The 13,274-nt window shown below is 39.6% G+C and overlaps 1 protein-coding gene across 8 annotated transcripts in view; it reads right to left on the bottom strand.

Annotated features, from left to right (window-relative positions):
• CCSER1 (coiled-coil serine rich protein 1) overlaps positions 1-13,274 on the bottom strand; it is a 1,029,451-nt gene that overhangs the window by 924,445 nt on the left and 91,732 nt on the right. For all 8 annotated transcript variants that reach the window (XM_067557175.1, XM_067557176.1, XM_067557179.1 and 5 more), the window contains exon 3: positions 10,840-11,027. In XM_067557175.1, coding sequence (XP_067413276.1) covers positions 10,840-11,027 — 188 coding nt within the window. The remainder of the gene's footprint in view (positions 1-10,839; positions 11,028-13,274) is intronic.

Here is a 13,274-nt window from a genome sequence, read left to right as displayed (position 1 = left end):
CTCTAAAAATAGCTGTTTAGACAGTGCTTTGAAGTTGCAGCTTAGGCTGGAGCCCAAACTACACCTTTATGTACAGTGTATAAACATTTAGAGAGATGAGAGGTAACATACATGGAATTAAAGATGGGTGGTAATCATCCAGATAAATAGGGGAGTCTCTACACAAGGATGCTCAGAGGCTGCTAAGGGAACAGGGGTATTCGTCTCATGTTTCCTCTGCCACGGATACTACTATGTTTTTCATATTTGTTGGGGTAGCCTGTGAGCCTGATCCACTTAGAAGTATTTTGGACTGGCTTCAGAGACCTTATCTGCTCAGCAGACTTCGAGAACTGACTTACTCCGAGAACTCATTTTGACTGAACTTGTCACTGAAATTTCTTTATAGGCATACAATCAAATTACACTTGCACTGATCAGGCTTAAGTGTAGGAGGTGGATACAAGGCATACCCTACATCCAAAGTTACACAGCAAAACTCTTCCTTTATATACATTTACACATTACATTGCAATTACTATGCATTTTATCACACATTTTGGGATTGGCTTGGTTACTTTGGAGGAACAAATCCCTGTACCACATGCTCTGTCCCTGCACTGTCCATGTACGACTTACTCTTTACCTCATTTTTACATTCCCAATTTATTTTATCCACTGTTATCATTTCCACTATAAGTGGTTCCTTTGGTATTCCCCCTTAACTTAGTTAGTACAGACATTCTATTTCCAACGTGCTGATCCATTTACCTCCCTAATGTTGTCTCCCAAGAAATGAGGCCTCACCCATATCTAATTACTCAAGCTTACAATATTATTCTAGAAGTACCTGAAAAAGTTAACTATCTTCTGCTACTGCTGGGTGGTACTGGATGGACAGCCCTCAACAATGGAATCCCCTAAGTATACATTTATCCATTGACTTTCTGTTCAAAAACCCAAAAAGTGGGCCATTTAGTGCCATAAGACAGGAATCCTAAATGTGGCAGCACTGCATGGAAAGAGAGGCAGTCTGTGAGGTCGGATGATCCAAAGTAATTTAGGACTCTATAGGTCTAAAGTAATATTTTAAACGCCACCCAGAAGCCAAGAGGAAATCAGTGTAGCCCACGAAGCACTAGTTTATGATACTTTGGTTTAATATCCAAGATTGCTCTTTGTGCTTATTATTTTTTTTAAAAATAGGCATAATGTAACATGCCTTCCGCTTCACTCAGACAGTTCATTTTGCTGACCAATGCTATTTGGTCCTAGTTACTATTTAAAATCAGTGTTTCAACATGATTGCTCCTCACAACTGAATTTCTGATGATCCCTCATCTTTATTACCAGCAAAGAGCAAATCAGGGATAGCTACCTTTCCCATTACCTTCTGTAGTGAAGATTAATGCAAAGAAGTGATTTTGCTTCTCTGCAACATTCTTATTCACCTTAATTATCATAGAATCAGAGTTGGAAGGTACCTCAGGAGGTCATCTAGTCCAACCCCCTGCTCAAGGCAGGACTAACCTCAGCTAAATCATCCCAGCCAGGGCTTTGTCAAGCCGCAGCTTAAAAACCTCTGAAGATGGAGATTCCACTACCTCCGTAAGTAACCCATTCCAGTGCTTCACCACCCTCCTAGTCAAAAATGATTTCTTAATATCCAACCTAGACCTTCCCCACTGCAACTTGAGACTATTGCCCCTTGTTCTGTCATCTACTACCATTGTGAACAGCCTAGCTCCATCCTCCCCGGAACCCCCTTTCAGGTAGTTAAAGGCTGCTATCAAATCCCTCCTCCTTCTTCCCTTCTGCAGACTAATCAAGCCTAGCTCCCACAGCCTCTCCTCATAAGTCTTGTGCTCCAGCCCCCTAATCATTTTTGTTGGCCTCCACTGGACTCTCTCCAACTTGTCCACATCCTTTTTGTAGTGGGGGGCCAAAAACTGGACACAGTACTTCAAATGCAAACAACCAATCCCGAATAGAGGGGAATAATCACTTCCTTCGATCTGCTGGCAATGCTCCTACTAATGCAGTCCAATATGCTCTTAGCCTTCTTGGCAACCAGGGCACACTGCTGACTCATATCCAGCTTCCTATCCACTGTAACCCCCAAGTCTTTTTCTGCAGAACTTCTGCCTAGCCAGTCAGTAGCTGTGCATGGGATTTTTCCACCCTAAAGTTCAGGACTCTGCACTTGTCCTTGTTGAACCTCATCAGATTTCTTTTGGCCCAATCCTCCAATTTGTCTAGCTCACTCTGTATCCTATCCTACCTTCCAGGGTATCTACCATTCCCCCTAGCGTACTGTCATCTGCAAACTTGCTGAGGGTGCAATCTACCCCATCCTCTAGATCATTAATGAAGATGTTGAACAAAACCGGCCACAGGACCGACCCCTGGGGCACTCCACTTATGACTGGCTGCCAGCTAGACATGGAGCCATTGATCACTACCCATTGAGCCCGATGATCTAGCCAGTTCTCTATCCATTTTATAGTCCATTCATCCAACCCATACTTCTTTAACTTGCTGATAAGAATACTGTGAGAGACCGTATCAAAAGCTTTGCTAAAGTCAAAGTATATTACATCCACCGCTTTCCCCACATCCACAGAACCAGTCAACTCTTCATAGAAGGCAATCAGGTTGGTCAGGCATGACTTGCCCTTGGTAAATTTATGTTGACTGTTCCTGATCACCTTCCTCTCTTCCAAGTGCCTTAAAATGGATTCCTTGAGGACCTGCTCTATGATTTTTCCAGGGATTGAGGTGAGGCTGACCTGTCTGTAGTTCCCTGGATCCTCTTTCTTTAAGATGGGCGCTATGTTTGCCTTTTTCCAGTCAGGGACCTCCCCCAATTTTTTTTTTTAAAGATTGGTCAATAATTTATTGCAACAAGCTTCCACGAGATACAGTACATTAATTATGAATGAATGTACTTTAAACAAAGTTCTCCAAAGAAGCTGATTTTTCTCCCCTTTTTCTTCCTTGGCTCTTGATTCAGGCTAAAGGAATTGAATGGATTCTTGGTTTTACGTCTCATCCAAGGACAGCATCTCAACGGTCCCTGGAATCATCCTAATACATTGGTTCAGTCCTGAAATGCTAATGCCACTCCTGAAGCCTGCTGGATGTTTCTGGAGGTCTCCCAGTCAAATCCATCCTTGAGCCTGACCGCACTTGGCTTGCAAGATTTGACAAGATCACAATTTAGCTGAACATGGCTGCAAGCTTAATTGTTGCTCTAAAGGTATCTAGATGTGACCAATCATGTTTCATGAATATACTTCATCTGTTGAGGAAATTGCAGTAGTTTGTTCTTCCCATGTTGATCCAGAGATATAACCAAATGCTTGCTGAAGATGACTGCCTCTAAGCACAAGCCACCCCAGCTGTGGCTAATTAAAAGACACAGATGCAGTACTGAACTGGAATCAAGACATTTTAATGCATGCAAATCCTGAAGCTATGCCCTTATTTTCACTGCACAATGCTCCAAGGAGGAAGGATACAGACTGAGTAAATGTTTCAGTAGAGCCTCAGGAGATAGATTTTGTTAGCTATCAAGAGTTCAGGAAACCTTAACCCATCTTCCTTTCTGCTTTTTCCTTTGCTAATCAGTGTTTTATTCTGGGCATCTTAAATCAATTTAGAATGTCAACTCTTCACAGAAAACTCCCATTAATAATGCTTCCATTATTCTGTTCTGGAAGATCACACAGAGGGATATAACAATAGTTCAGCCTTCATGCTCATTAGCTCCTTTGCCTCTTTACTCTCCTACTCTTATCAGTGGTGCCTGTAAATTTATTCTCACTTCATTTACCACATTTAGTGGATTGACCCATTTAACTTTGGGCTGTTTCACCTTTAATTCCAAATATTCCAGCAGATGCAGTCATTTGATCAAAGGCTTCAGGCTTCTGATATTCTTTTTTTTTTTTGGTACGGATTTTTGTTTTTGGCTATTTGCTTTTCAAAATTCCTCTTAACCATCCTAATTTCCATCTGTCATAATTTATGTTCCTTTCTGTTGGCTTCAGATGGGCTAATTTTACACTCCTCTTCAATAATGCTGGGGATTTTTGGGTAGTGGGCATATCATCGGAATATATTTAAATAAACTTCATGATAAAACTAATTATTTTAACTTCTAACTGATGTCTATTTTTCTAACTTGATTTTTTATAAAATTCACCCTTCCCAAAGTTTAGTTTCACAGTGAAAGCTTTTGGTATGATCCCTCCCAAGGTGACGTGGAATTCAATTGTATCTTTTTTTTTTATGCTACAAATTTTTAACAATATTTAACAATAAATAATGACCACTATTACTTAGTGGCTCAACTACAGTTACTTCTTGAAGCAATACTTGCATGTCACTTGGGACTAAGTCAAAAGTAGCCCTTCTCACCTTGTTCCTCCAGTTCTATGTTTTCCAAAATGCAGTAGTTTATGGTGTCAAGAACTTGCTTCTGTAAACTGATATCAGTGTTATATTTCACTACTCTATAGATAGTTGAAGTCACTGTCTATCATGGTTTTAGCAGATTTTTTTGAGCTTTCCATCTCTACCAACAATTCACACTCACTATCCTTCTCAATCAGGAGGCTTGTTGTACATCTATTCTATTTTCTTATTTATTTCTTTGCCTAAGAACATAAGAATGGCCATACTGCATCAGACCAATGGTCCATCTAGCCCAGTACCCTGTCTTCTAACAGTAGCTGGTGCCAGATGCTTCAGAGCAAATGAACAGAGGTAGGCAATTATCGAGTGATCCATCCACTGTCACCCAGTTCCAGCGTCTGGCAGTCAGAGGTTTAGGGACATCGAGAGCATGGAGTTGCATCTCTGACCATCTTGGCAAACAGCCATTGATGGACCTATCCTCCATGAATTTATCTAACTCTTTTTTTAAACCAAGATACACTTTTGGCCTTCACAACATGCCATGGCAATGAGTTCCATAGGTTGACTGCATTCTGTCAAGAAGTACTTCCTTATATTTGTTTTAAAGCTGATGCCTATTAATTTCATTGGGTGACTCCTGGTTCTTGTGTTATATGCAGGGGGAAATAATACTTCTCTATTCACTTTCTCCATACCATTCATGATCTTTAGACCTCTGTTATATCACCCCTCCCTTAGTCGTCTCTTTTCTCAGATGAACAATCCAGTCTTTTTAATCTCTCCTCATATGGAAGCTGTTCCATGCCCTTAATCATTTTCACTGACATTCTCTTTATCTTTTCCAAATCTAATATATTTTTTTGAGATGGGGCGATCAGAACTGTACAGAGTTTTCAAGGTATGGGCGTAACATGGATGTATATAGCAGCATTATGGGATTTTCTGTCTTATTATCTATCCCTTTCCTAATGGTTCCTAACATTTGATCGGCTTTTTTGACTGCTGCTGCACATTAAGTGGATATTTTCAGAGAACCATCCACAATGACTCCAAGATCTCTTTCTTGAATGGTAACAGCTAATTTGGAGCCCATCATTTTGTATGTATATTGGGGAATATGTTTTCCAATGTGTATTAATTTGCATTTATCAACACTGACTTTCATCTGTCATCTTGTTGCCCAGTCACCAGGTTTACTGAAATTCCTTTGTAACTCTTCGCAATCAGCTTCAGAATTAACTATCTTGAGTAATTTTGTATTGTCTTCAAATTTTGTCACCTCACCATTCACCCCTTTTCTATCATTTATGAATATGTTTAACAGCACTGGTCCCACTAGGGATCCTTAAGCGAGCCTGCTATTTACCTCTCTCCACTGTGAAAACTGACCATTTATTCCTATTCTTTGTTTCCTATCCTTTAACCAGTTACTGATCCATGAGAAAACCTTCCCTGTTATCCCATGACCACTTACTTTGCTTAAGAGCCTTTTGGCATGAGGCCTTGTCAAAGGCTTTCTGAAAGTCCACATACACTATATCAACTGGATCACCTGTGTCCACGTTTGTTGACCCCCTCAAAGAATTCTAATAGATTGGTGAGCCACGATTTCCAATTACAAAGGCCATGTTGACTCTTCCCCAATTTGTCATGTTCATTTACATGTCTGGTAATCCTGTTCTTAACTATAGTTTCAACCAATTTGCCTGGTACTGAAGTTAGACTTACCGGCCTATAATTGCCAGGATCACTTCTGGAGCCTTTTTTAAAAAAATCAATATTAAATCAGCCTCTGTACCAGATGACGGGAGGACAGCCAATGTAAGCGATAGGTTACATACCACAGTTAGCAGTTCTGCAATTTCTACTTCAGATTTATATGCACGTATGATCCACTCCAAGTTTCTCTCCATTCTACAAGTCAACCTAAATAATTTTTCCCCTTATTTCAACTGGCTGTTGTCAGACTTGTTTTAGTCTAGCACACTGCTGAAAATGGCAAGTTGGATGTCATATTTATCTTTTCTTATGAGTAGAGGCTCTGCAGCAATACATATCTCCTTACTTTAAACTGTACTAGTGTCAAGTGTGCTCACAGACGAGCATCTTTCATGTTGCACTGACTCACAAACATTAAAAGCTTCCAAATGTAAATGTCTTGTCCTTCAATTTAAAATCTTATGCACTATTAACTATGTATTAGTAAATCTCCTGTTTCTAATTCAGTATTATGTATGTGAGATTTTTTTTATATTATTAAAATGGTGTGATATTGACATCTTGTGGCATAAGTAAGTCACTACAACTCAGATTAGAAATACATGTATTACATAATAACCTGAGAGATAAAGTTAAAACCTCTGATTCAGTTCAGTTCATTATTTAGATTACAGAATAATTTAAGCATTTGCATAAAGTGAATTGATTTGAAATAGTCTTATCGTCTTTTCTTTTGCAAAGAAAAAAAACCCCTAATTTCTTTTAGTATACCACACCTAATGCATTCTACCCTGGGAAGGAGGGTAAGGGAGGGGGTGAAAGTGCACGTCTACAATGTTCAAGAGACCCACCTGTCCAAACTTTTAGCCAGAGTCCTATAGAAAAGCCTTAATATTTGTGCAAGAAAAATCTGATCAGCTAGTTATCTAGAAAGAACAACAGTTTCCAAGAGGTAACTTTGTTCTTTGTCAACATAGCTACTTTACCCTTTTCTTCATAATCTCTCAAAATCTAGCATTTTTTCAGTTCTCGGGGCTCCTAGCCACCCAGCAGAGTAACACAAAATTTTCACTTACTGCCAACAACAAAAAGGGCCTTGAAGGACTTCCTTTCTATCATGCAAAAAGGATCTCCTATTAACTGCCAAGCTTCCTCTGGGGAGCACAGTCTCTGTATGCTGCCAAGAAATTGTTATCTGTAGCTACCATTTGACTCTACAGAGGAGAATGGAAAAGCAATGGTGCCATCATCAGAGAAACATATGCACTCTCACAGGAACTTAAAATTAGTGATATTTCTTTTCAAATATATTTCTCCTCATTGGAATTTTCTCACTGTTTATTAATGTTTCTTGAAACAAATCTGAAGTGTCATAATATGAAATGATTGTGATTTTCTTTATTACTTCACAAGAGTGAGGAAAGGCTTGTAACTATTCATTAATATTTGTAAAATACTTTGGGATTCCTCAATAGAAGTGGGGAGGATTCTTAATTATTTTAACACTACTCTTTTTAATAACATCCATTTTTGGAACTGTTGCTACTCCTCTTTACTTGTAAAATATTAATGATTAAGATTAATTCTCTGTTGACATTCTCTGAATGAGTGTTAACTACTTGTGACAGATACTCTGAAGAAATCTTTCTTGGATTTTTAATGCTCAGCTGTGTGTTATTGTGAACATGCAAGTTTTTTGGATTCCCTGCCCCCCCCCCCCCCCTTTTTTTTTTTTTCTTCCTGAAGTCTTTGCTCATTTTTTTATATTCAGGCTTTTTAGCTGCCTTAGCTTTAGCTGTTCTTTATATATACAGAGGATATTATAGCTAAAGTTTGTGTTAACATACAATCGCTACTAAACATTATGTACCGGGGATTTGCATTTTGTGATATTCTGCCTTCACAGTTATCCATGCATAAAACCACTCTACAACTGATCTGAATGCACTGGATATATGATTGTAGTAAAGGAACAGAGAACGATCACTAATGAATTTGGAGATGACCTTGCTAGAGAAAGTACAAAAAGATCTGAATTTCCTAATCAAATTAAAAAATGCAGCAACGACAAAATTCCACTTACATTTAGGAAGATGACACTAAGATGTTGCCACTCGCGTAGTGACATAGTTAAGTACAAGATCTAAGTGAAATCTTACATTCAGACACCAGCAACCTAGCCACCTATATAACTGAAAAGAAGATCTGTTTAATGAGTTGGCCCTGATCCTGCAAACCATTATGCACGTGCTTTACTCACAAGTATACTTCCACTTCAATGAGAGGAAAGTTCAGCATGTGCTTAAGTGTTTGAAGGACTGGCTCCATAGTTAGTAAGCTCTTTAGGGCAGGGACCTCCCTGTTGATTAGTTTGTCTGTAAAGCACTATGTGCACTTATGGTGATGTATAAAAACATTTTAAATTCAAAGATGTCCTGTTTTTGAAAAATCTGATTTCTTTCTTTCTTTTTGAATGCAAAGTAGCCAGGATAACTGATAGACATGCTGTAGTTATTCTCTTTAATTACAGAGAAATCACATCAGCTATCTAGCCATTCAGCACCCTATATTTCTTTGCGTGTAGTATTTCATTGGTGTGCATTAGCTTTTTCCCGTAGATACAGGTTTTGCATTTCTGTATCAGATCATTTGTGCAAACTGACAACATCCTAGAAAGGATAATAGGGAGGCATGCAAAAAATGTTTGGCTTTTTTTCCTTTCCTCCCCCCCTTTTGGTTCATTTGCTAGTGTTCTTTCAGGTGCTATGAAGTTAAATCATGAATGAGAACAATTGGTGACTGCTATAAAGGGGGAAAAAGATGCACACATATAAACTGAAAAGTTCTTGATGCTCTTGTATGTCAAGTTCAGCTAATAAATGTTGCATAGGCTATACAAAGTGTGCGTAGAGGCAAGCATTCATGTGAGAGTCAAATAACCCAGTCGTTCTGTTTTCTCTGTCAAACACTCAAGAGGACCTCAACCAGGCACATACAAAACAGAAAATCTTAAAATGTGCAGGGATCAGCAGCAAATAAGGTTATCTTCAATGCTGACACACAATTGTTCCCTCCTTGTGAGATGGCAAATTCAATTTGCTGGCCAGCCAGGACAGATTGTGACACTGTACCATCTTTGGGTGCCCCCAGGTGGACTGCCTAAAGATCTGCATTACTTACTGTCTCAGCAACGTCCTTAGGAGAAGTCCTGCTAAGTCAGACAATCCTCTGTGGTTCCAGAAATTAATTACTAAACAGGGCACAGGGTCAGCTCAGAAAGCTTTGGGGAATCACAGGAGTTGCCCTCGATGGTTTGTACTATTTGTTGCACTTTTGACGTTATTGTTTGTAAACTATGTGGAAGGAATGTGCAACTAGAGCCCTTTGACATGTTGGTGTCAATCTGGATTAATCCACAGCCCTGCAAAAAACCTTGCCTTCAAAGGATGATTGTGTTCAACCCTGATACTCCAGTCATCTTTCTAGACATCCCAACTGTGGCTCTAACTCAACCTGCAGTGCAGTGGTAACTGTGAGGATGATTTTTTTTTTTTACATCCCTGATTATTGAGGGGCATGTGCAGAAGTGGTGAGTAGGGTGGAGAATCTTGGAGTTGCTTTCTCACTTACTCTTTGCATGGAAAGTTGTGTGTTGGATATTTACACATGCTGAATCCTTATTTAACCCTTCACAACCTCACAACAGCGACATGAACCCCTGTGATCATGAAACTTATTTAGTTATTTCCTCTGCCAACTAGAACTCATCCATTGCTTGCAGCTTGTTCCGCATGCAGCATCATGTTCTACACTTTCCGTTATTGTCTTGAGGAAGCAGGAGAGTACATTACACTCACCTTAAGCTCTTCACTATCACTACCTACAAAAAGGCAGGCAACTTTAAAACTCTACAGGCTCTTATACCATCCTTTCCCTTGAAGCAGGCCTCAAAATGCAATCTTCTATAATGGCGTTATGCAGAAAACATGGTTTGAACTTCCCCAACCCTACAGTGGGGGAGTAGGGACTCAAAAATAGATTCTCTAATCTCCTCTTTTCCCTGAGATATGAGCATTTTTTCCCTGCCACTGATTTGTGTATGGAAGGGAAGCCTTCAGCCCTTTGAAATTAGTTTTGCCTTGTTATATGTGATTTACTTTCCACATGACTATGTGCCTGATTCTCCACTGAGCTATACTAGGCATATGCCAGTGAGACTCCTCGAGGTAAGAGTCACACCAGCATGACACTGCAGGAGAATCAGGCCCTATAAACACACAATTACAAATACTACATTACATTTCCCCCCTTCCAATATTTGAACTTATTTCCTTTTTTAATACTAAGGATTTGGTAATCATAATTTTTCCCAAAGTTCCCATCTGAAATCCCCAGCCATATGAACAGTGCATAATGATTGCAAAAAAATCCCACGACAGAAAGTTACAGATTTCAGAAATACTTGCTGCTGACTATAACCTGAGGTCATGTTCTGTAGTAAAAGAGGTCTGGAAAGTATCTTGTAGATGTGAGTGTTCTATTTCACGTCATGCTACTGTACGTCCCGGCATCAGCTAAGGCCTTGTATTCCTGTGTATTGTATACACAGTTGTTGTGTTCTATCACATTTACAATAGTCCTTAGAAGCAAAAATGTATCATGAAAAGGGACCGAATTGAAAACCATTGCAAAAATGTGTATCTGTAAAAATGCACTCACCAGGCTGTTCATTTTTGAAGAAGATGAGCCTGCTCTCTGCTTTTGCAAACTATGAAGATCTTCTGTGTTTCCATCCTTTGGTTTCAAGATCATCCTGCTACTTCCAGCATTACCTTCTGAAGAGGACCTCAGGCGCTTCTCTATGAATCTGCCTTCTCGGTAAGGACTGAAGCTACTAGCAAGATTAACTATAACAGAAAAGAAACCAGCAGTTATTATATACAGGTATTCGCAACAAACACTTTCTTCAGAAAAAGGTCACATTGCTTGAAACACTTATTCTGAATGGCAGCTATTCAACTATTTATTACAGAATTGTGCTGTTTGTCTGTACTCGGTAAGTATGTAAAATTGTCAGGCCAAGTTTGGGCTACCAATCCACTGGGCTATACCCAGGGGCCTAGTTCCATATGTCCATCCAGTAGACCAGTCCATAACTTCCCACGATGCACAAGTCCCTCCCCCCCTTCTCAGTTTAACTCTCATCATCTTAGGGCACTGTTCTGCTGAACTGTTGCACAACAACCACCCAATGCAGGAACTATTCCCAGTTAACCCACTGGTGCAGCGGACCTAACTGGCTTCCCAGTTCTTCAGGGCAGGCTCAGGCCAGCCCCCAGCAGGCTTTTAAGGGTTCCAGGCAAATATGACTGGTATGTCCGCACAACTGACTACAAGGCTGGTCATACCCTACACACTTGCTTACATGGTGGGGAGGCACTCATTTCAGGACCGGAGCTTCATTCAATATGACTGTACGAGGCCCAGACATACTGGGCTTGGCCTCCATCCTACTTCCTCACTTCTGCTCTACAGCTGTCCAAACCAAACCAAATTAACCTGGCAGCAGCCTTCACCTGTTACGCAGCTGGGAGGCTGAATCCCAACTCCCAGCCCCAGATAAATGACAATGTTGGGGAAGAGGAGAAGAATTAGATTGTTAGGTGTGGAGAAGGGATTTTAAAGGAGGGAGGAGGGGAGAAGAACAATAGCATAGCAAACCTTGTGGTTCTGTAAAACCCTTCCTCCTTTCCGTATTGCAGAATGGGCAGATGTTAGTCCAAGATAAATTTTTTTTGTATATCTGTATTGTGTAAGTATATAGACTATATGAAGAAATATAGAAATTGCCATATTGGATTATGCAATCAATGGCTAGTCTAGTCTGATACCCCATCCACAACAAACTATTACAAGTAAATGATTAAGGCCAAACAAAACATATTTCCTTTGAATTTTGTTTCATCCACATAAACATTTTGTACTGATCTTAGATTTAATAAGTACTGTTCTAGAGGAACACAGTGAACACTAAAAATAATCAGGCATTACTGTTTTTACCTAGTAATGTAACACAATGTAAGATTACTATATCTGAAATATGTTTGTTTATTTATTCCATTTAATTTGTATATTTGACAGCTTTTTGCATATAGTTAGTTTAACTTTCTCCCCTGAGTAGTCATCGAGTGTCTCATTTAAAAATGAGTTTTTCACTTCACACCACCAAAGGAAGAGAAATAATTTTTTATTGTTATTTTTAAATAGGAAAGTGTGATGGTAAAACCATTTAAAAAAAAAAAAAAAAAAGACAGTGGGATTGTCTTCACTGCATTGTTAGCTCAAAGTATAACTCGAGCGCTGCCCCTAACACAACTCCTGTGCACAACCAAAAATCTCTGGCTTGGGTTAAGCGGTGCTTTCAACTCACCTGTCATGGAGTATGTGGGCTGAAGCTCAAGTGCTACTGACACCAGAGCTAGGACTGCAGTGGGGACTCACTTATGCTGTTCTGCTCAAACAGTCTGTGCAACTCAAGTACTGTTTTGCTGAGTGATCTCTATCCCTCGAGCTAGACTAACTCAAGATGAGTTGCAGGGCAGGAACCTAGAACTTTTAAAAACATCTATATAAATTGACTAGACTACCAAATTTAAGATGTGCCCTCTGACAAAAGCTAGTCTATTGCCTAAATGAGCATGACAATGCCATTCATCTGATAACTAATATCATACAGTGCCAGAGGTTCCAAAGTGCAGGAACACGTGCAAAAGTTCCTATACACAAACCCAGTCTATGTACAGTTAAGTGCTCAGGCAAACAGGTATTTGTCCACTCCTCGGTGTCTCGTGCATTCTTTTCAAAATTTTAGCAACACATAAGGCAAATGCAATTTTGCCGAGTCTCTTGAATTTATTCTGAGTAATGAGACTTTAGCTCCTGCTGCAGGCAGCCTCATGATGATGCAGTCTTCAAATTACTTTGAGGAAGCAAAATATTGGCACAATATCCCCAGGCAATCTAGAGGATGGTGTATTTAATTGCAGGGCTAGAGGCTATAAATTCTAAATCTAGTTTTTCCACTGATTGCTGTTAATATTTCTGATATTTCACAATCCTGATTATGAGCCATTCTCATACTGCAACCTTGCAAA

The sequence above is a fragment of the Emydura macquarii genome, unplaced genomic scaffold (assembly GCF_026122565.2).
Source record: "Emydura macquarii macquarii isolate MOO-44397 ecotype Brisbane River unplaced genomic scaffold, CSIRO-AGI_Emac_v2 contig_1790, whole genome shotgun sequence".
In the NCBI taxonomy this organism is placed as follows: domain Eukaryota; kingdom Metazoa; phylum Chordata; order Testudines; family Chelidae; genus Emydura; species Emydura macquarii.
This window is presented reverse-complemented; position numbering and strand designations above follow the sequence as displayed.